General features: G+C 43.6%; 1 protein-coding gene across 1 annotated transcript in view; it reads left to right on the top strand.

Annotated features, from left to right (window-relative positions):
• Positions 1–19,091, top strand: part of si:dkey-9i23.8 (galanin receptor type 1) — a 114,896-nt gene extending 95,805 nt beyond the window's left edge. The window contains exons 1-8 of the mRNA XM_036136721.1: positions 419–458; positions 728–867; positions 2,250–2,313; positions 2,448–2,573; positions 17,232–17,370; positions 17,445–17,618; positions 17,865–17,949; positions 18,087–19,091. Of these exons, the coding sequence (XP_035992614.1) occupies position 458; positions 728–867; positions 2,250–2,313; positions 2,448–2,573; positions 17,232–17,370; positions 17,445–17,618; positions 17,865–17,949; positions 18,087–18,308 (951 nt within the window). The 5' untranslated portion in view covers positions 419–457 and the 3' untranslated portion in view covers positions 18,309–19,091. Of the gene's footprint in view, positions 459–727; positions 868–2,249; positions 2,314–2,447; positions 2,574–17,231; positions 17,371–17,444; positions 17,619–17,864; positions 17,950–18,086 lie in introns of the transcript that reaches the window.
• Positions 19,092–19,682: the final 591 nt, after the last annotated feature.

Raw genomic sequence — 19,682 nt, 5'->3', positions numbered from 1 at the left:
AACAGCATTAAGTTGGGTGTGATGTCATTCCCAGATCAGGGTGAAGACCCCTGAGACAACATAAAGAGCATGCCCAGTATTCTAATGGTAAGCCCTGCCTAGTATGCTCACTTCCCATCACTGGCATCTCACTAACCAGAACCAACCTAGCTGTCTTCCAGGTCTAAATGTTGACTTTTTGGTTGACCACAAATGAAATGATATGAAATTGCTGCTTTGTTTACCGCTTTCATCGCCTGCAACCAAGCTGAAATTTATCAAACGGTGGCTTGCAGAATATTTGAACACATATTCACAGAAAGTCACAGGCACAAATGAAGAGCCGACAAGCCTTATTGCGTAAGTGAAGCAGAGCATGGGAAATTTAATTGAAAAGGTTTCTGATGATGCCTTCATCTGAGCTCTGTGAGCAGAATCACTTAGTTAGTGATACGGAGGACCGAGGGCTCACTGGACAAGTAAGTGTCACCTTTTCTCTATATACACCAACAGAGTGTATATAGAGATTTATTATTTATGAATTTACAAAATAATTTGTATTTAAGTGATAATTTTTGAAACTGTACTTGTTCACCTGCATTGTTGTGTTGCCTCTGTTAATCATGTCACCTATCATTGTTAAATGAATACAGAATCTTACTCAGCCGTTACAGCAGATATGATAAGATGAGAAAACTGCAGAGGTGAGTAACAAACTTCGCTGTACTCTGTATTCTATGTCTTCCAGTGAGTGAGGGGCTGAATGGGACAGTGGTCCCTGAAAAGAGATGGTCTGAGGAAGAGAAGTGGCTGCTGGTGGCTGTGTTGGGTGTAGAGATGGTCATTGGAGCTGTGGGAAACAGTCTCGTTCTGATCGTCAAAGTCATGGTAAGGTAGCTAGATCACTTAGAATGTTGTCACATCTTTTCAGCTAAAGGTCTGTTAAATAGTCCACACATGGCCTGTGGAGTCATCCAGAACCCTCTTCTTACGTTTCATCAGTGACAAGAAACATCAATGATAGGTCGGAGCTACAGAGCTTTATTTGCAAAAACCAGACAGTCTCTTCCCCCAAGCTATCTTTCTGATGAACACATTGAACACCTTATAGCATGTGTAGTCAGCTATTAGCACATTTGCACTATCACAGCATCCTGTTTTTATTGGATGTACAGCATTAGCTGTAAATACAGTAAAGCTGAATGTACAGCTGTACATACAATATTATATTTCATCCCTTATTTTATTTCCTCTAAGCTTTCTATATTTAGAGCTAATGTCTACAGTGCTTTAAACTGAAGTCCAATTCCTTATTTGTGCCCATAATCTTGGCCAACAAAGCTGATTCTAATTTTATACCCGATTTTTGGTATGCGTAAAATTTTAAATGCACTCACAGAGCTTGATTTTTTCCACTGAAATGTCAGAGTTATTCTAGAAGTAAGGGGATAATTTTTTGTTGAAATGTTGCTGTATTGTGACACGGGAATGTATACAATAACTTCGCTTTTCACACTAATTTGCAAAAACTGTTGGGTCACCCATCCAAGTGTTCAGGTGTAGCAATCCCTTCCACGGCCACAGGTGTGTAGAATCCAGCTTTTAACCATACAGACTGAATCTAACAAACAATAAAGAAGGAATCGGTCACTCCCAGGAGCTCAGTGAATTCCAGCGTAGTACCGTGACAGGATGCCACCGTTACAATAAGTCCAGACGGGAAATTCTCTCGTTACTAAATATTCCACTGTCAACTGTTAGAGCTAGTATAACAGTGGAAGTCTATGGGTTGGGAAAACATTTGGGATGGATTAAAAACATCAGTGGAAAATTATTTCTCCTAAACTATAATGCTTGATCTGATGCAAAAGGTCTGGGTTGTTTTATTAAAATTTTCTACCCAAACACATATTAAGTTATATCCATCTATCCATTTTCTAACATGTCTATCCCTTGTGGGGTCATGAGGGGTGCTGATGCCTATCTCCAGCTGTGAATGGGTGAGAGGCGGGGTACACCCTGGACAGGTCGCCAGTCTATCGCAGGGCAACACAGAACAAAACAACCATTCTCACACCTGAGGAGAATTTAGAAAGGCTAATTAACCTAACAGTAATGTTATTGAACTGTGGGAGGAAGCTGGAGTACTCAGAGAGAACTTATTGTAATACAGTGTACATACTGTTTTACACATTTTATCACAGAATAGAAGATAAAAAGTGGTATGTGCCTTTTTGATAACTTGTCACCTTCTGGTTTGTCATTTTCAGTGCAGGGGTCAGTTCTGCTGCCGTTACTGGCTTCCATTCATCAGTCTCACCATTTCAGATTTAGGTACCACTTTCACCATTCCCACTGTTACCATATTCATGTCAGTTCACTTTACTGCTACATTTCCTTCTACCCTCATTGTGTAATTTCCTGCTGTTTGACTGTGCTTTTTAACAATAAGATGATGTTTTGTCCAGGCTGTTCACTTCTCATCACCTCTGGCTCCATGATGGCTACTCTGACAGGAGGACAGAAGTCTCCATGGTGTGAAGTCGTCAGCCTACTAAAGTTTGCCTTCATCACCTCATCCATAGGCAGTATAGGTACTTTTCTTCTAAAATGGTAAATGGTCTGCACTTGTGTTGTGCCATTATGCACTGTTTAATAAATAACTCTCGGTCTGTTACGTATTGTCCGATGACTATCAGCCCAAACAGTTCATATTTGGGCAATAGTTGAAAGGGTGATTCGAGCCCTGCCATTCTCCTAACTAAGATGGTTAATTCTCTTAACCATCATCAGAATGATTCAGTGATGGTTCACTGCAGATCTAAGTTAAACAACAAAAATTCATCTTAAACCCCAGTGCCAGGGTGCCAACCTCAGTGCCAGGATCATCAAACTGGACTTGAGAATACGTCTCACGGTATAAGCCGGGCAGCCGTCAACCCCACCTTCCGAGTGGAAGGTGGGGTTGGGTAACAGGTCAGATGTCTTGATGGGCTTGACCCGAGATATATGGAAGGTAGGGTGGACCTTCATGGATGGTGGTAGACGAAGACGGACTGCCACCGGGTTCACCACCTTGGAGACGGGAAAAGGCCCAATGAAACGGGGTGCCAGCTTCTTACACTCTACCTTCAGAGGAAGGTCTTTCGTGGAGAGCCAAACTTTATCCCCTAGGAGATATTGCGGGGCTGGAACCCGCTGGCGATTGGCCATCCGGGCCTGATTCTGGGACGCGGTAAGGATGGCCCTCCTAGCCCTCCTCTAGGTGCGCTGGCACCTTAGCACGGAAAGACGTGCAGATGGAACTCTAGATTCCATCTGCTCGACAGAGAACACCGGCAGCTGGAACCCATAGACAGTGTAGAAAGGAGAGAGTCCGGTGGAGCTGGAGGGCAAAGAATTTATGGCGTGCTCTGCCCAGGCAGGTTAAGTGCCCACTTTGTGGGGTCAGACTTACAGAGTAGGCAAAACTTAGCCTCCACCTTATGGTTGAGCCTCTCCGTTTGGCTGTCAGTTTGGGGGTGGAAACCAGAAGAAAGGCTGACAGAGATTCCCAACAGGGAGCAGAACTCCTCCCAGTAACGGGCCACGAACTGAGGACCCCTGTCAAAAACAATGTTAGAAGGCAGGCCGTGCAGTTGGAACACCTCCCTCGCCAAGATGAACCCCATCTCCTTTGCTGAGGGGAGTTTTGGTAACGGGACCAAGTGAACCATCTTTGAAAAATGGTCCACTATGGTCAGGATGACCGAATTGCCCTGAGAAACAGGCAGGCCCGTGACAAAGTCCATTGATATATTGGACCATGGTCGGGAGGGCACAGGTAGGGCCGAATGAGACCAGATTGTGGTCGCCGGGAGACCTTTGCCTGACAACACTGGGCACAGGCGGAGACAAACTCCTTAATATCCTTCGACAGTGTGGAACACCAAAACTGGGAGTGAACGATGCATAGCGACCTGGTGATGCCGGGGTGACAAAAAATACGGGAACAGTGGCAGAAATCGAGTACCTTGCACCTTAGTGGTTCTAGAATAAAAACTCTATTCTTGGGAAAAGCCTCAGGAACAAGCACCCCAGCAAGAGAACTCCTGACCTCACTCTCAAGGCAGAGCCTAGTAACCCCCAATCTGACTGATTCTGGAAGGATGTGCTCCTACTCCTGATCAGGGCCCTCCCTATCATCCTCGAACCTCCGGGAGAGGGTATCGGGTTTAATGTTCATTGAGCCCGGTCTATAAGAGAGAAAAAAATTTAACCGACTGAAAAAGAGAGCCCACCTAGCTTGTCGGGCATTGAGTCTCTTGGCAGTCTTGAGATACTCCAGATTTCTGTGATCAGTCCATACAAGAAAATGAACTTTAGAACCCTCCAGCCACTTCCTCCACTTCTCCAGGGCCAGCTTCACTGCCTGGAGTTTCCAGTCACCAACATGGTAATTTTGCTCTGCTGGGGACAACTTTCTAGAAAATAAAGCACAGGGATGTACTTGACCATCATCGATCCTCTGAATGAGGATTGCACCGATGCCAGAACTAGAGGCATCGACCTCCACAATAAACTGTCTCTCCGGGTTGGGAGAAATCAAAACCGGAGCGGAGGCGAACATATGCTGTAACCGCTGGAAAGCCTGCTCTGCCTGCTCATTCCAGGCAAATCTCACCTTAACTGAGGTTAGGGCGTGGAGCAGAGAGGCGACTTGGCTAAAGTTTTGTATGAAACACCGATAGAAGTTAGCAAACCCTGGAGCTGCTTTTGGTTGGTAGGTGTGGACCTCTCCGTGACCGACCGGATCTTGGCCGAGTCCATGGACAGCAGACCTGGGGACAAGATAAAACCCAGAAACGAGGTGGTGGTCACGTGAAATTCACGTTTCTCGGCCTTCACATAAGACTGGTTCTGTAGCAGACGGAGCAGGACTGAACGGACGTGTTACTTGTTAGCTCTGGGATCTTTAGAATAAATAAGGATGCCATCCAAGTAAACAAAAACAAACCTCCCAATCATATCCCTGAGGACCTCATTCAAGATTCTGAAAAACCGCCGGGGCATTAGTAAGACCTAACGGCATAACTAAATATTCATAATGACCTGTGGGCGTGTTAAAAGCTGTCTTCCACTCATTCCCCTCTCTTATGCGAACAAGATGGTAAGCGTTTCTCAAGTTCAACTTAGTGAAAATCTTAGCCCCGCTGATCTGATCAAAAGCCATAAGAGGGATTGGATATCGGTTCTTGACCGAGGTGTCGTTAAGTTCGCGGTAGTCAATACAGGGACGGAGTGAGCCGTCCTTCTTCCCTACAAAGAAAGACCCTGCACCTGCAGGGGAGGAGGAGGGATGGACAATGCCCGCTCTGAGGGCGTCATCAATGTAATGCTGCATGGCCTCGGACTCAGGGGCGGACAGGGAGTAAAGACGGCCCCTGGGGGGAGTGGTACCGGGTAACAAATCAATACAACAGTCAAAAGGACGGTGAGAAGGTAGGCTTGTGACCTTTGCTTTATTAAAGACCTCTCTCAGGTCATGGTATTTGGAGGGAATATTAGTCAGGTCAGGATAGACGTCCTCCGCCCTCTCTTCTGGTAGTGAGAGAGGTTGAGCCGAGTGCAGACTGGAGACCTAACAGGTAGGAGCCCACCCTGTAACCTCTACCCTGCGCCAGTCAATGAGAGGATTATGCTTCTTAAGCCAAGTAGTGCCAAGGACCACTGGTACCTGAGAAGAATCAATGATCATAAAAGTGAGGTTCTCTCTGTGGTTACCTCCAATCAGCAACTCAACTGGTTCAATGATGAGATGGGAGTGGTTAAGTTTGTGCCAGCGCCAGGATGCGGCGTGGGAACGGGCTCAGAATGAGCCTGGTGTTTAGCTTCCTGGCCAGCCCCTCATCCATGAACTCGGTATCTGCCCCCGAATCAACGAAAACAGACAGGTTATAAGACTTAGCGGCGACGTTGATAGTGGCGGCTAAACGGAGATCAGGGGGGACGAAAAGCTTAGTACAACCCAGTAGGGAACCTCCCCTCCTAAGTGAGCCTGCCCCTTTAACTGGGCAGTCACAGACTCGATGTCCCTCTCTCCCGCAAAATAAGCAGAGATTGCATCTGTACGTGCGATCACACTCCTCTGAGGACAATTTAGGCCTCCCCAGCTGCATTGGTCCGGGTTCCGTCGATCTCTGAGGATGTGATGGAGCTACTGGACCAGGTGAGAATGACCATGAACGACGAGGGGGCGCGAGGCGGCGTTCCCTTCTCCGTTACAAAAGACGGAGGTCAATTTGGGTTGCCAGGTCCTCCAGTTGCTTAAAGGTCTTAGGATAATCCCGAGTAGCAAGCTTGTCCTTAACCCTCTCACTCAATCCAGCGAACAAAACGTCCATCAGAACAGGTTCGTTCCAGGGACTCTCAGCAGCAAGAAGGTGAAACTCGATTATATAATCAGAGACTGACCTCTTCCCTTGCCTGAGAGCCAAAAGCCCCTTCAGGATTCTGACAGGGCAATAATGGGCTGAAAACCCTGATGAGTTCCTGGGAGAAGGCATAATAAGAATGGCATCGGGGAGAGTCGTTCTGCCACTCAGACGCTCCCCACAATCTTGCCTTTCCAGCCAACAGGGAGATAACATAGGCAACCCTTGTGCGATCTGTGGGAAAGGCTGATGGTTGTAATTCAAACAAAATCTCACACTAAGTGAGAAAAGCCCTGCAATGTTCAGGGTCGCCTCTAAAAAACTCGGGCGTGTTGAGACGCGGCTCGGGAAGTGACGCCTCTGGGCTTGGCCCGGTGACGGGAGCGGAAGTTTGTGGAAGTGGCAGGGTCGGAGAAGCCTGGCTGCGTAGGTGTGCTAATATCTCCGCTACGCCTTCCTCTAGCTGAGAAATAGACCTCTCAACACCGGACCGCCACTGATCATCTGAGGCTGGATCCATGTCTAAATGGCCAGATCGTTCTGTAACGTATGGGGAAACGGATCCAATAATCAACTCAGAACAGGTCAGTGTAACGTTTAACAGGCTCTTTATTTAGTAGCTGAGCATGCTGCTGGTGACGCACAGCTCACTCACAAGCCGGTAACCCCCTGTGGTAGAGACAATGGGTTAGTGATCAGCATAGAGAGGGGAATGATCGAGAGGGAGTGATGCTGAATCACTAACCTGTTGAGAGCTGATGGTCCGGCTGGGGACTGTGTCCGCAGGGCGTAAGCCGTGGGGCGGCAGCCGCCCTAATGGTTCGCTGGAACTCTCCTGGTGTGATCCAGAGAAGGTCCAGGATAATCACTAGTACACCGGGTCCACACAGCGTTTCAAAAGGGGGAAATCCAAAGGCAGGTCCAGGTCCAATCCAGGGTTCGTTAACGTTAGGGCTCGTAGATACAAAGGGGTCAGACAGGCTCGGTAATCCAGGTACAGGCGAAAAACGGGTAATCCAAAAACGGGTCAAGGTCGGGAAACAGAAACAGGCAATCAGGAAATGCTGGAAGGTACTCAGGTTTGTTGACATGAGACGATCTGGCGCAGGTTGTTTGTTTGGTGGTGGTTTATAAGGAGGTGGAACCAGGTGAAGCTGGTGAAGGTTGATTGCAGGTGGGGTGGAGCCGAAATGGGTGAAGGAAAAACCAACCCCAGTGCCAGGATCATCACAGAGCATTAACATTAATAACACAATAATAACATAACAAATTTGAGTTTGTAAGAGGAGTTCATGGTCAACTGAGCGACTTTAAAGTGCCCAGGTCATGTGGCCTTAAAGCAAACCCATATCCTAAATAGACATGAATTAAATCCAGCTTTTTATTTAGCCCAACAGAAGAACACGCTATGGTCCTGTTCCTACCTTTCCTAACTTCTCCCTCTTGTGCATCTCATATATCAAATACACGACATCCCCCTTTTCCTTAGAATCAAATGTGCTTACTTTAATATTTTGTTAAAATGTTCTCTGCACTGTCATGCTACAACTATCTTAGAACAAGACTTGCTGTATTACAACATACAAAACATGTTGCTTCATATAACCTCGGACATTTCAGTAATCACAAACATATGACTGTGTCCGTTTACCACAATATTATTTAGCACCCTCTTGGGGTGTTTGGGTGTCAATCTCTGCTTGCTTGTGTTTGTTGTGGTGAGGACAGTTGCGCTAATATGCAAACAGATAATTATGGAACTAACTTTTCGTAGTACCACTTTACAATTAGGCTCTCTTTATGGAGGCTTATGAATGGTTTGTAGACATACTATAATTTAATCTGAAAGCACTTTATAAATAATGAACAATTGTTTGTTATGCATTAATAAAGGACAAGAAACAGACAAAACCTACCAGTTTCTTGCCAAATAGTGAGCTGAATCTATATTTGACAGGAATGTTTCAAATTCTATATATTTAATCCAGAGTTGCTATACCCAATATTTCAGGTTAAAGTACATTGTAAGCTCAATAAACATTTCTAAACATAATTCTGTACCATGTGATATTCTACTTTATCACTGCATCATAAAATCCATTACTATCAAAGTTATTCCTATTCTTATAATAAGAATAAGAATAAGAATTCCTTTATTGTACAGCAGGGGGAAAATTGGGGTGTAACAGTGGTAAACACACAGTTACACACAATTATAGCAATGAGAAAAAAGAAGAAAAAATCAAACCAGTCTAATCTACAAAGAAACACCAAGAAAGAAATACCAAGAGTAGAAGATAAGGGGAAATACAAGGGGAAATATTGAACAAAGGAAAAAAATCTATTTGACAGTGGAAAAAAACTAATGTGACCCTAGCCAGATGTATTTCGCTCCGCCTAGCTCCACTCATCCATCTGGGACAGATCCATAGGAATGGTCTTTTTTGAAGGCTGGGCCTTATCAAAAATCCTTGCATATGATTGGATAAGCCACTTATCTGTCATCTTTATTGACGTGCTGTTTCAACCAAACACAGGAAGCTGACAGGAAGAGGGGGGAAGAGGGGGGAAGACAGGCGGCAAAGCGCCACGGGTTGGAGTCAATCCCGGGCCAACCGCGTCCAGGACTAAAGGCCTCCTAACATGGTTCGCGCTAACCGCTCCACCGCAGGCGCGCCCCGGAAAACAAAACTTGCCAAATCCGGTTGGGAGAAGGGCGAAAACATCGTTTCCACCAACAAAAGCCTTCAGAGTCGTTCTCTCATGTTCTTTTAATGAAACAATATTAGGTAGATTGGACAACACGGAAGAAATAGCAGCATCAATGTTAACGCTTGCTTCCTCGATGCGAGCCGCCATTGATTTCTGAATCAAAACAGTCTCACGGTCGCTTCTTCACTACGTCACATCTATGAAACTCCAGCCCTGCGTCCTGGTTGGCTGGACAATAAAATTGGTTGAAGAAATCACTCTCTATGGAAGATGTCCCAGATGGATGCGAGTGAAGCTAGGCGGAGCTAAGCTGAACGAAATCCATCTGGCTACGGTCAGGTTAGAAAAAAACTGCCTATTTACATAACACACCATAATAGAATATGCCATATTTACATAATGTACAATAATACAATATTGTATTAACAGTACAGCAACATCCCAGCTAAAGTGTGTGCATGTTACCTTAGTATTTGGGAACAGTGTAAACAATTAATGGTTGGCTCAGAAACTGTGCAACAATTAGTATGACGTAAACAGTTATGTCTGTAGGGAGCAGCCAAGATTATAAAGTCTCACTGCGACCGGGAAGAACGATCTGTGGAAACCCTCCTTAGAACATATGGGTTCAGCAGTCTGTAACTAAAAGGGCTCTCCAGCTCTGCAACAGCTCCATGCATGTGGTGGGAGACATTATCCATCAGTGATGTGATTTTTATTCCACTCGTACGAGTATTTATTGCGTGTGTGCACTTTTGGCAGAATCCTGACGTTATAGATTTTCCTTACAGTCCTTCAGTCTCCCACCACTTGCACTGGGTCCAAAGGGCATTCCAGGACGGAACTGGCTCTCCTAATGATCTTTCCAGCCTCTTCCTCTCAGTATAATTAAGCTGATGCTTCAACAAACCCCACCACAGAAGATGACTGATGCCACCCCAGAGTTAAAGGAGCACTCCCTGCACTCTTAAAGTCCTCAAATTCCTCAGCAGGTAGAGTCTGCTCTGACCCTTCCTGTAAAGAGCATCAGTATTATGAGTCCTGTCCAGTTTATTGTTCAGATGAACATACAGGTACTTAGAAGAGCCCACTATCTCCACATCAGTTCCCTGTGTCAGTGAAGTGGGTCTGTGCCTCCGAAAGTCCACCATTAGCTCTTTAGTTTTTGCTGCATTTAGCATGAAGTGATTCTGCTGGCACCAGTCTACATATCTCTGGATACCCCGTCTGTGCTCTGACTCATCCTCACCTGTGATGAGACCGACTACTGCAGACTCATCAGAGAACGTCTGCAGGTAGCAGTCTGGTGAGTTTATGGAGAAGTCTGCAGTGTAGAAGGTGAAAACGGTGCCAGTACAGTTCCCTGCAATGCCCCAGAACTCGGTGCATCAGGTAAAAGATGACATCATCCACACTGTTGCCAGGCTCATAGGCAGACTGCAGGAGATCCAATGAAGACCTCACCGGGGGGTGAGGATAGTTTAGGATCCACCTCTCAAGGGTCTTCATCAGGTGTGATGTTAGTGCTACCAGCCTGCAGCTGCTGAGGTCTTTGGGGCTGTGCAGTCTTGGGCACTGGTAGCACACGAGGTTTTCCACAGCTATAGACTTTCAATACAGTTACATTTTATTTATATAGTGACAATTCATGAAACATGTCATCTCAAGGCACTTTCTTAAGTCAAATTCAATCAGATTATACAGATTGGATCAGAATATACAGATTGGTCCTATCTGAAGAAACCCAGTAGATTGCATCAAGTCTTTACAAGCAGCATTCACTCCTCCTGAAGAAGCGTAGAGCCACAGGGACGTACAGACGACAGTGGGTCGTCTGTATTGTCCATAGCTTTGCAGCAATCCCTCATACTGAGCCAGCATGAAACGACAGTGGAAAGGAAAATTCCCCTTTAACAGGAAGGAAAAACCTCCAGCAGAATCAGGCTCAGTGTGAACGTGATCTGCTGACCGACTAGGGGTTAGAGAAGACAGAGCAGAGACACAATAAGAAAGACAAAAAAAGCTAATATATATGGTAATAGCGGGTGATCTTCTCCTACTATGAAGAAAAAAATGACAGAGAACAAAAAGTTAGAAGCTGAAATGACAACAAGCAATGCAAATTGGAGAACAGTAAGAGAACTCACAGAGTGAGAGAAATTGACCCTGATGTCCTCCTGCAGCCTAAGCCTATAGCAGCATAATTATCGAGATAGCTCAGGGTAATATAATCCACTCTAACTATAAGCTTTGTCAAACAGGAAAGTTTTAAGCCTAGTCTTAAAAGTAGACAGGGTGGCTGACCAAAACTGGGAGTTGGTTCCACAGGAGAGGAGCCTGACAACTAAAGGATCTGCCTCCCATTCTACTTTTAGAGACTCTAGGAACCACCAGCAGACCTGCAGTCTGAGAGCGAAGTGCTCTGTTAGGAACATACGGGGTAATCAGATATATGATGGAGCTTGATTATTAAGGGCTTTATACGTGAGAAGGAGAATTTTAAATTATATTCTTGATTTAACAAGAAGCCAATGAAGGGAAGCTAAAATTGGAGAAATATGATCCCTCTTGTTGATTTTCATCAGAACTCTTGCTGCAGCATTTTGGATCAGCTGAAGGCTTCAAACTGCATTTTGTGAACTTCCTGATAATAAAGAATTACAATAAGATTCATCAGGATTTATGGATAAATATAGCTGAGTGTCATCAGCATGACAGTGGAAATTAATCCCATGCTGTCTGATAATTTTGCCAATCGGAAGTATATATATAGTAAAGAGAATTGACCCAAGGACTAAACCCTGTGGTACTCCACAAGTGACCCTAGAGTTTGAAGAAGATTTTTTATTAACATGAACAAACTCGAATCTGTTAGACAGATAACATTTCAACCTGCCTAATGCTTTCCCCTTAATCTTTACAGTGTGTTCAAGTCTTTCTAGGAGAATATTGTGATCAGCTGTATCAAATGCAGAACTGAGATCTAACAGGACAAGTATAGACACAAGTCCATTATCTGAGGCCATGGGAATATCATTAGTGACCTTCACCAGAGCTCTTTCAGTGCTATGATGAGCTCTGAAGCCTGACTGAAACTCTTCAAGTAGGTCATTACTTTGTAAATGTTCACACAGTTGATTAGCAACTACTTTCTCAAGAATTTTAGATAGGAAAAGAAAATTAGATATAGTGTGTAATTTATTAAGTCATCTTGATCAAAGATGGTTACTTAAGTAAAGGTTTAATAACAGCTACTTTAAAAACCTGTGGTACATACCCATTTACTAAGGATAGATTAATCATGTCTAAAATAGGGGCATTGATCAAAGGGAATACCCCCTTAAATAACTTGGTTGGGATTGGGTCTAACATACAAGTAGAAGGTTTAGATGAAGCAAACATTTTAGAAAGGTCAGAAAGCTCTACTGCTTCTAAACAGCTCAAACACCAATCAGGTTCTAAAGATTCCTCTAACGCTGCCTCACTTACTGAGGACAGGGTAATCATGTTTGGGAGGATGCCAATTATTTTATTTTTGATGGAACCAATTATATTTATGAAGAAACCCATAAAGTCATTACTGTTAAGAGCTAAGGGAATGGATGGATCAACGGAGCTGTGACTCTGAGTACGTTTGGCAACTGTACTGAAGAGAAATCTGGGATAATTTGTATTCTCCTCAGTTAATGATGAAAAATATGCTGCCCTAACTCTCCGAAGGGAACGCAGCTCTATAATAAACCAGGGAGCCAGCTTCCTGTGAATAATCACCTTCTTTCTTTCCCATTGTGAATGGGAAGAAACATCATTGCTGCCATCTGCAGACCAAGTCTGTGATACAGAGGAAATTAAAAGGGGGACAGACTCTTTAAAGTTTGATACAGCATTATCTGATAAAGATCAACTATTCTTTTGTGGGTGGATAACTCAGTTAAATTGAACTCAAAGGTTATTTAAAAATGGTCAGATAAGACAGGGTTGTGAGGAAATACTGTTAATTCTTCACAATCAATGCCATATGTCAGCACAAGGTCCAAAGTACGAAGGCAAGAGTGCGTCGGTTTATGCACATTTTGAGCAAAACCAATTGAATCTAGGATCATTTTAAAGGCTACACTAAGGTTATAACATTCAGCGTCAACATGAATGTTAAAATCCCCCGCTATAATAACCTTGTCAGTGTTTAACACCAAATCAGATAAGAAGTCTGAGAACTGATCCAAAAACTGAGTGTAAGGGCCTGGTGGACGATACAAAAAAAACAAAGAGGTTTTATTGCTTTGCAGTTTGAATGAGGGAAACTGAGGTTTAAATGTTCAAAAGAAGTGTAGTTATTAATTGGCCTGGGACTAATTAATAAATCAAACTCAAAGATGGTTGCCACTCCTCCTCCTCTTCCCGTAGATCTGGGAATGTGGAAATTTAAATAATTGGAGGGAGTTGAGTCATTTATAATAATGTAGTCCTCGTGTAGGCAGGTTTCTGTGAGACAAAATAAATCAATCTTATTATCAGAAATCAATTTGTTAACAAACAAAGTCTTTGGAGGGAGTGACCTTAAATTTAATAGACCACATTTAATTGTTTTATTTTTTTGGTCCAAGTTGAGTCACATTAGTTTTTATGATTTGTTCCTTTTAGATCCGTTTTTGGTCTGTTCAGTTTTGGCCGTGGGAAAGACATTGTCTCAATAGGGTAATGGGTGGGTTCAATGTGGTTCAATGATGACATGCGGCTAAACATGTCATCACTGGTCAGATCAGGCAGGGGACTAGAGAAAATGACGGAGTTCGACATTGTTTTAGCAAACTTACACACCGAAGCAACACCAACTTTAGTGACCTCTGATTGCCGTAATGGGGGGCCGTGAATAACAATCTTCCTGTATTTACATTTATCTTTAGCCAGCAGTTTCAGGTAGGATTTGATGTCAACCGTTCTGTTGCTGCCTCCAAAGCTACAAAAACACTACATTTATTACATGTACCATTATCACTAAAGAAGGCAGAGGAATAACTAAACATCAGACACAGAGAGCAGGAGATATGGGGAGACTTAAGCAGAGACGGAGAAGCTGATGGAAGAGTAGGGGAGGAAGCCATCATGAGGCTAAAGCTAGGCTAACGACCTCCTACCACGCCAAGAAAAGCAAACTGTGTGAAACACGTGGAGTTCCCAAACCTGAAGTGCAGCAACAGAGAATGTGTTTTAAAAGTGCTTATATGTTAGAAACAGATAGATGTCACAGCAAAGAGATTAAAGATAAAAACAAAAGAGTCTGGAACACCAAACCACAATCTACACCGCAGCAACAGAAAACAGGAAGTGACACCATACGCCTTGCCGCAAACAGGACGTATCCTCTGCTCTATGGTACCACACTGCTTATCCGCACAGCACCTCAGAAGCCTGGAGCTTATGCCATCTGGACCAGCAGCCTTCCTCAGTTCGGTCTTCCGCAGAATCTTCCTCACCTAGAGTGTTGAGAAGGACAGGGGGGTGGAAGGGGGCTCGTTAGGGGAGTCATCTGAAGCATAGGGGGTGGATGACAGCTGAGAACTGAAAGATGTGCAGTTCTGGGTGGAACAACAGGCAGATGAGAATGTCTGCAGCATGTTAGATGGGGACACTGGATGATCAAACCTCAGGAAGTGCTGGTTCAGCTCATTTCAGTATTGCTGTGTATTAATCCTTTAAAAATATGTGCATACGAGGTGATGGAAGAGAAGGAGAGGGGAAAGGGTTCTGGGTTGCAGCTGGAGTGGAGGTAGAGAGAGGTGTGGCTCGACACGCATCTTGTTTTGGTCTACAGTCAGTGCTTAAGACCCACCTGGTAGAAAACGAAATCGCTGATTTCTCCTTTAAAGGAGAAGTCCGGTCAAAATCAGAATTCAAACTGCTGAAAGTACTTTAAATATAAAACTACTACATACTGTGCAAAAAATTATAAGTTTTTTTAATTAATAATAATTCTCATTTAATCATGTTTATTTGGAGGAATCCATCTTGGTCAAGAATAGTACTGTCACCTCCCATTTTTTGACGTCACTCGGCGGACCCGCTGTTGAGCAAGTTTCAACGCTCTGTTTGTCACGCGCACTATTTTCCAAGATGGCGAGGGCTGGTGCTCTGTACGAAGCAGAGAGTGATGAAGTACTTAGTGACAGTGATGAGAGTTCTGTGGAGTCATCATCATCTGATAGCGATATGGATGTTTTAGAAGAGTTTCTTGACAGAAACCGGACTTTTGACGGAATCCAGCGCACCTTTTTCCATTGCAAACTCAGTCGGGTCCTACAGAATATATCTATACACGCCTGTGTGTGTGTGTGTGTGTGTATGTGCGCGCTCCGCGCAGCACGGCTTTGAGCCGTGGAGCGCGCACACAAACACACACACACACACACACACACACACACACACACACACACACACACACACACACAGCGGAGGAGAGATCGCTGAAGTGACTTAAGTTAGCTGATTATTATAGTATAAGTATTAAAATATAAGAGCATTCCAGCACATGCTGGGCGGAGCACAGCTTTGCACGGCGCTGCAGCTGAGCGCGCGCACACACAGACACAAACACACACACACACACACACACACACACACACACACACACACACACACACACACACACACACACACACACACACACACACACACACACACACACACACAGCGGAGGAGAGATCGCTGAAGTGACTGTGTTGAAATAAGCAATGTTTTTTTTCCACTTTTACCAGTTGTGTTGGAACATCCGATGGCCATGCACGTGGGCATTGTTCCTTTAGCAATTGCTCGTGGGAATGTCAGCGGTGAAGTCCTCTGGAAATCCGAAAAAATTATTGATGATCGCAGCTGTGTAGAACGGCTCCTATTGACTTTGCATGGAAAGCGGAGATAAATGCTGTCGCCGCTTCCGCTTTTCCACGCCCCAGGATGTGATGTCAAACGCCCCTTACTGCCCAAATATGGGCAGTAATGTCAGCCCCCATACACAGTGATTCAGACGACAATTTATGTTTTTATTTTCTTATTGATTAAAGATAAGTTCATTAAATAACCACAAACGTATTAGTTTTAGTTATAGCTAATGATACCCTGATTTTTCCTTGTTGACCGGACTTCCCCTTTAAAGCTAGAGTTGGTGATTTTTTTTCCCGAAGTTTCCCAAGTCTTTTTTTGGATAACTGCGCATGCGCAAAACCATCTTACCTGCTCTTACGCTCCTCAGAGGGGATCGCGTGAAAAAAGTCTCCCAAATTCATTCTGGTCTTACTTCTTTCTACTGAGGCCTCTTGTTCTCATAAACTGGAACGTGATTTGCTTCCTGCGACTCTCCGCCATGTTCAAAGTATACAGCGACAGCAGCGGAGCTACAATGAATGGCTAACACCACACTGCATCAGTGCATCAGAATGATTGGCATGTGGGACAACCCCTGGTGATACCCCTGGAACTTGTGGGACAGAGAAGGGTGAGGGCAGGACCAATCCCTGCTATACTGTGCGAAGGGTAGTGATTGATCAGAGTTTTACAGGCATGCAGGTCCCACAGAGATGAACATTTTTAACCTCTTTTTTCTGAATACATAAGGTATTGACTACTTTCAGGATGGAAGGACCAGAGTTTTAGAATGGTAGACTTTAAATTGATAATTGCCATGTGACCTTTCCAAACGGTTAAAGAATTTTTTTTTTTTTGAAATGTCATCGCTGAAGTCTTTACATTCCGGCACTGTGTTTACAGACACCTGTATGCTTCAGAGCAGCAAATTGCTTTTATAGATGGGTACCGGGTATTGCTTCCTTCCACAGTCCAAAAACATGAAGTGTCTAAATTCTCCTAAGGTGTTAGTGTGTTCGAGAATGGTTGTTTCTCCTGTTTGTCTCTGTGTTGCCCTGCGATAGACTGGTGACCTGTACAGCGTGTACCCCACCTCTCACCCATTGACAGCTGGAGATAGGCACCAGCACCCCTCGCGAGCCCACAAGGGATAGACGTGTTAGAAAATGGATGGATGAGATTTAAATTACTAATTATGTCAAACCCATTGTGAACCTTGTTTTTACCATTCAATTTAGTAATGAAACTTTAATTAAAGTTACATTTTTACAGCTATTCTCAGTGTGCAGCGGCTGATTGGCATGCCATCCACAAGAAGCACTCTGTTTGGTGCCATTGCAGCAGCCTGTTTGACTTCTTGGGTAACGGGGGTGGTGGTTGGGAGCGTTCCCATCATCTATGACTGGGTCAGGTAAGGACAGTCGGCTCAGAAATGCTATTTGTTGCTGCTCTATATGTTTTAGAAATGTTTTTGTGCACTTTCAGGTATGATCCTGCAGAGATGCTGTGTGCTGTTTTCTGGGAGAGCAGCTACTCAGACATGATGACTTACATCCTTTGTGCCTTTTCCATCTGCGTCTTCCTTCCTATCCTCCTAATGCTTATCTGCTCTGTAAGGAATGCTTCCAGCTGCTGCTCCAACTCCAGCTCCGGCAACAGGTACAGCAGGTGAACAAAGTGACAATACATCAGCAGGAAGCTTTCCTCTATGTTAACTTTACTTACACAGATATCACAGCAGCTCAACCAAGCCGAGTTTGTTATTCCTTTAAGTGATTATCAAGCTTTCTACCAAAGAGAATTATTTGGATGAGGGGAAATCACAAAATGTTGTACAATAGGCAGCCTCATGAAATGTTCTGTAATAATAAGAGCCATTTCTTCATTGTTTCTTCTTTGTCACAGCAATGAAGAAGCAGATCTATCTGAAGTGGCCCCTCTGTTAGTGGCTTCTTACATGATCTGCTACACTCCCTTTTTTATGTCTGAGGTACACACAATACTAATACAGTCCCTAAAGACACGAAAAAGACAAAAAAAAAATAAAGAAATCCACCCTCACTGTTGTCTTCACTGAATATTTCTAGAAAAGTAGTTTTATTCCTAATATTTTCTATCATCCATTAGCTAATCCTGCTGGGTAGGACGAACCTGATTCCAGCCCCTGATTGGCTAAGGACGCTGTCCTCAGTGATGTCATACCTGGACTGCTGTCTGAACCCTCTCATCTACTGTTCCCACCAGAATTTTCGTGACGCTGGTCTGGCCCTGTTGTGGACCAGAAAACCAAGAAAACCAGCGTTGGAGCCTGTCCTCACAGCCATAACTAAAACTGACAAAAACATGTGAGGCAGATCATGTTTAAATTAGGGGAAATGCAAGGAGAAACCTACTTTTCATTAAAATGACAAGTTATCATATACATAAAAAGTGTTTTAGTTGTTGGGAATGTTCTAATTCTATCTCTTTTTAGTAAAAAGGAACACCAGCATGATACTAACAGGATCTTAGCTTAAATAGAAAATATTTGCAGAATGCTAAGTTTTGCATGTTTCATTCCTATTTCCATTGCTTTTGTTAAATAACAAACTGTAATCAGAACATGAATCTTCATGTAACAGTGTGGTGCATCTGTACTCTGCTATTATGTTTTATATTATTTGGTACATTCTGTAATTTTGCAAAAATTCAGTATCTCTGTATAACTTTTTTTTGCCTCTTTTCCTCATGCAGCCATCCTTCTGTTTAGTGAATCAGACACACCCAATAGTCTATATTGTATCTTAGCAAAAGATACTAAAAGTAAATTTATTTTAACCTTGCTTACCCGACACTACACCTCCCTCTGAACACAGCATCATGCTCTGGGGTTGTGTTCTATCAGGAGGGACAGGGAAGCTGCTCAGAGTTGATAGGAACATAGATTGAGTTAAATACTAGAAACTTGAGATGGGATAGTTTTACCTTCCAGCAGGACAACAAAATAACAGCCACACCTACAATCCTCAAAGCATATTTATGGGTCCAAATAGCCCGGTCGAAGTCCAGACCTAAATCTATTTGAGAATCCCTAGCAGGACTTGAAAATTCATCTTCCCATGCTGTGTCCATACAATCTGACTGAGCTTGAAATATTTTGCAAACAGAAATGTGAAAAACCTTCTATCTCTAGCAAAAACATTTAGTTTCAATGTGGAGGAGTTCTTCATTTTGTAGTACTTGTCATGAATAAAAGCACCATTCTGGTAAAGGTTAACCCACATGTACTTGTGCATGGAAAGTGAGACTGCTTTCTGTTCCTCCAAAACGTTTCAGAAGTCCCCACACCTTGGACACCTATGACATTTTTAATCTTTATCTAGAACTGGTCATGATATAAGAGAAACAACAAGAAGTCTAAATAAACCTGCTTCTCTCAGTATTTTTTGTTTAAAAAAGTCAGTCTATGGAAAATTAAGGTAACCACAATGATTCGTAAGAAAACTGCTTGACCAAACAGGATGTGGCAGTTCTGAAAGCAAAGGCAGGAGACGGAAGCTTTTTTTTTTAACTTGACGCCTTGTTACACATCGGAAAAGAGCCCTCAGTTTACTGCAAGGTAGAGGTGAATCTATTACAGCTCTGTTTTGAATCACCTCCTAAATGTTTATGTGTTGTGAAATGTTCTGCAAAGCAGCAGATATTTGTCGGTGGAAACTAATTTACATTCCATTTTTGCTTCTT

This window comes from Fundulus heteroclitus, chromosome 5, assembly GCF_011125445.2.
Source record: "Fundulus heteroclitus isolate FHET01 chromosome 5, MU-UCD_Fhet_4.1, whole genome shotgun sequence".
Lineage (NCBI taxonomy): Eukaryota > Metazoa > Chordata > Actinopteri > Cyprinodontiformes > Fundulidae > Fundulus > Fundulus heteroclitus.
Note: the sequence above shows the minus strand (reverse complement) of the source record. Positions and strands in the feature narration are given on the sequence as shown.